The following is a 3,243-nucleotide window of genomic DNA, read 5'->3' as shown; positions in this document are numbered from 1 at the left end:
AACTTCATTACTTACGTTAACACACTTTAGGGCGTCTTATACTTGTTATGAGCTGTTCGAAGAGGGATATGTAACAATTGTGTGCTTTCAATTACAGCTGCCAATTCTCCTTCCGAAGGCAATCTTGCCTTTTTTGAGCGAAGGCTGCGGTATGAACATTCAACGAGAGCAAGAGATGCCACACTAGAAGAGCGGCGCCTGGAGCTGGAAGAGAGGAAACTGCTTCACGAGCAGGCAAAACTACAGCAACACATTGCTGAATGGAGAGCGCAAGTAGAAGACCGCGCTGAAGAAAGGAGGATTCAAAAAGAAGAACATGCATGCTGCATTACAAAGGGAACGCGAAGCAGAAAGAAATATGTTTAGGACCCAACAAAATGCTCTGCTTGATGTTTTAAAGGAATTGCTGAGTAATAAAGGAAAATAAATCTTTTGGTTCTTCACAGAAAAGATGTTTATTTGTGAATATTGTACATTTGGAAAGCTTCCTGCTCCAGCAACATAATTGCGTTTTGGTTGCACTACAACTTCAAACTGTGTAGTCCACATGAGCCAAAGTTCATTTATTGTTTAAATAGGACAAATAAACAATATTCATACCAGCTTTTCTCTCTCAGCTGTTATGTAACACAAGGTATTCTTTCAGAGGAGGAGGACGAAAGTGAAAGAACATTGCCACTTGGTTGCCATGAAGGCAAGTGTGGCAGTTGGTTAAAATCGTTGCTACTTTGTACATTTGTGGCACATCCTGGAGAAAGACTTTCTGATTTTTTTTGTAGTCCAAGAAGGCAAACAGACTGATCGTCTTGCCGAATCCCCATTCTACTGACTGCCTTACAGTGCTCATGGCAGTATTGAATTCTTGCTGCTGTTCATTCAGACGTGCACCAGCATATGGCCGCATGAGCAGAGGGCGGAGTGGGTACGCAGGATCACCGTATATAGTGAATGTATTGCCCTGCATCAACTGGAGAAGCTTCTCATACAGCCCGCTTTCCCGAAGTATTCCTGCAAAAGAGAACCAATTAGGAATTAACATAATGAGTCACAGAATGTTGCACCTTGCTGTTTCAAAGCGAAGGTTAGATTTAGGAGCAGGCCTTAATATGAAAGTTGAATTATTATTTATGGAGTTGCATGTCAAAAACAGTTATGCTTAAAATGTGCTTCGCAGAAACTGCACTCAATACACGTGTGTAATTATCTTTCTGGGCGATCATATCACAAGTGTGTGAACAACGCAGCTGGGAACGAAGAAATGAGGGGCCTTTGATTTACCTGCATCATGCCTGTGGCCTAAATATGGGCCGGCAAGGTCGCAGACGATGCCGTTGGCACACATAATGGCCTGATATTTGACAACATGCTCCCGTTTGTGCCCGGAGAAGTACATTCGCTGGTTGTATGTTGGTCGGCAGATCGGTCGGGCAGTTCCATCGACGAAACCCCAGCAATTAGTCAAAGGCGCACCTCGATCATGCACAGCCTGCAATTCAGAATGAATATTATTATTGCAGCAGTATTTATTGCAATATTGCTCTACTAAAAAGATTTCAACAACTAGGGCAACAGGCGCTTCACAACTGCTTGTACTGGAAAATGCATAACAAGAAAGTACATACACTATAGGTGACTTTCCTATCTCGTGTGACATATTTGTCAGAGGAAACGAGGTAAAAAGCCGTCTGTACACTTCCATTTTAACGGCAGTCTGTCAAAATCTTTCATAGCGAATTTGCCAAAAAGCTAAGGTTAGAAACATTGTTTTTACAGTATCCTACGACGGCTACAGCCGCTAACCTAATCGTAATAACATACGTGTTTTAACCTTAATGCAACAGCGTGTACGTACCTGAGAAAACAGAGCGATGTTGGCAAGGTTCAGCCAACGATGATTTGTCAAGGACAGGAGGTGACCGAAGGTCGTCTCAATGTGGCCGAAGACAGAGGCAACTATGCTGGACATCACGGAGGTATGTCGTCCGAAAACGTCTTCTAAATCGCTCCACCTATTAGGATATGCGAGTCGCCGGAGGGCAATCAGGAGAGCTTCTTTACCGGATACTTGTACTCCCTGAATGCTCTCAATCGTATTGGGAATTAAGAGAGCAGATAACAATTCATCAATATTTGGCTTCTCAAAACGGAACATTCTCCGAAAGACGTCATCTTCAATACTTCCGACGTCGAGCCATCCTTTGCGAGACGTATACTGCCGCCGGCCATGTCGTCGGTAAGTCGCTTCTGGCAACGGTAGAAAGAGGTCTTCGATGTCAGCCCAACTCAAATCAGCGTACAGCAGATGGTCGCAGAGCAAACTTGCTGTACGTCGACTGATTTTTGCCATTTTACGCGGGTGAACTCGCAGCTTCGCAGTGCGTCACAAGAAAACACCAACTAAAAGCACTTGGCTTCGATTGGCTTTGCTTGGCTTATAATTGCACACCTAAGTCGTAACACTAACCGGTACTAACTCAGTGATTACGTTTCTTACATTTTATTGTTCTCTCTTTTTGCTCAAAAATGCATTCTGTTCGTTTTCCCTTGTATGAAAAGAGGTTCATTTTTTTTTTGCTTTCAAGCACCTTTCTATTTTCCACACTGCGGCGTCCCGAGCGCTCAACCCAACGCTGTCTGCGTTCGACCCAATCCTCAAACTCTGCTGCTCATCTAAACCCAAGAGCAACCGACGCAACGCGGCTTGGGGGCCCAGTGCCTTGCGCCCCCAATTCTAAAACTCTCTATTGCCAGCCGCCCGCCGGAAGCGGCGAACGCAGACGGGCAGTGAGGACCAATCAGGGCTCGACTGCATGGGACTGCCGGCCGCCGTAATTTGACGTGGCTAACCATAAAACGAGCAGAAAGCAATTACGTCGCACGAAAATTTGACACCGAAGTTTTTAAACGCGAAGTCCGTATTTGATCGCACAGAAGCCGATCACGATTATCACTGCACAGAGTAAGCAACTCGAGCGATTTCTCCGCCTTCTGACCGTCTAGATTCTCTTTCTCTCTCACGAAAAAAAAAGTTAAAATTACCAAATAACAATGAAAGCTAAATAATAAGTCGTTCTCTATGTGGTCACTAAATAAGAAATGACTTGCACCTAATGACAAACAGGTTTTCGTTCTACCGTGTAATAAAACCACGGCAATTCTAGAAACACTGAAATCATGGTGGCGGCGATCGGTTTTTCGTTTCATGTGCGTGCAGTGCGACGAAGGCACGCCGCCGTGTCGTCG

The 3,243-nt window shown here is 44.7% G+C and overlaps 1 protein-coding gene across 1 annotated transcript; it reads right to left on the bottom strand.

Moving 5' to 3' along the window:
• Nucleotides 1-613: 613 nt before the first annotated feature.
• Nucleotides 614-1,966, bottom strand: LOC142584197 (uncharacterized). The gene is made up of 3 exons (XM_075694383.1): nt 1,853-1,966; nt 1,279-1,486; nt 614-1,008 (listed from the first exon to the last, which is right to left on the bottom strand). Exons 1-3 carry the CDS (start codon nt 1,964-1,966, stop codon nt 614-616), a joined length of 717 nt encoding a protein of 238 aa, XP_075550498.1.
• Between the last annotated feature and the right edge of the window lie 1,277 nt (nt 1,967-3,243).

This window comes from Dermacentor variabilis, chromosome 1 (genome assembly GCF_050947875.1).
Source record: "Dermacentor variabilis isolate Ectoservices chromosome 1, ASM5094787v1, whole genome shotgun sequence".
NCBI classification, from domain to species: Eukaryota; Metazoa; Arthropoda; class Arachnida; order Ixodida; family Ixodidae; genus Dermacentor; species Dermacentor variabilis.
Note: the sequence above shows the minus strand (reverse complement) of the source record. Positions and strands in the feature narration are given on the sequence as shown.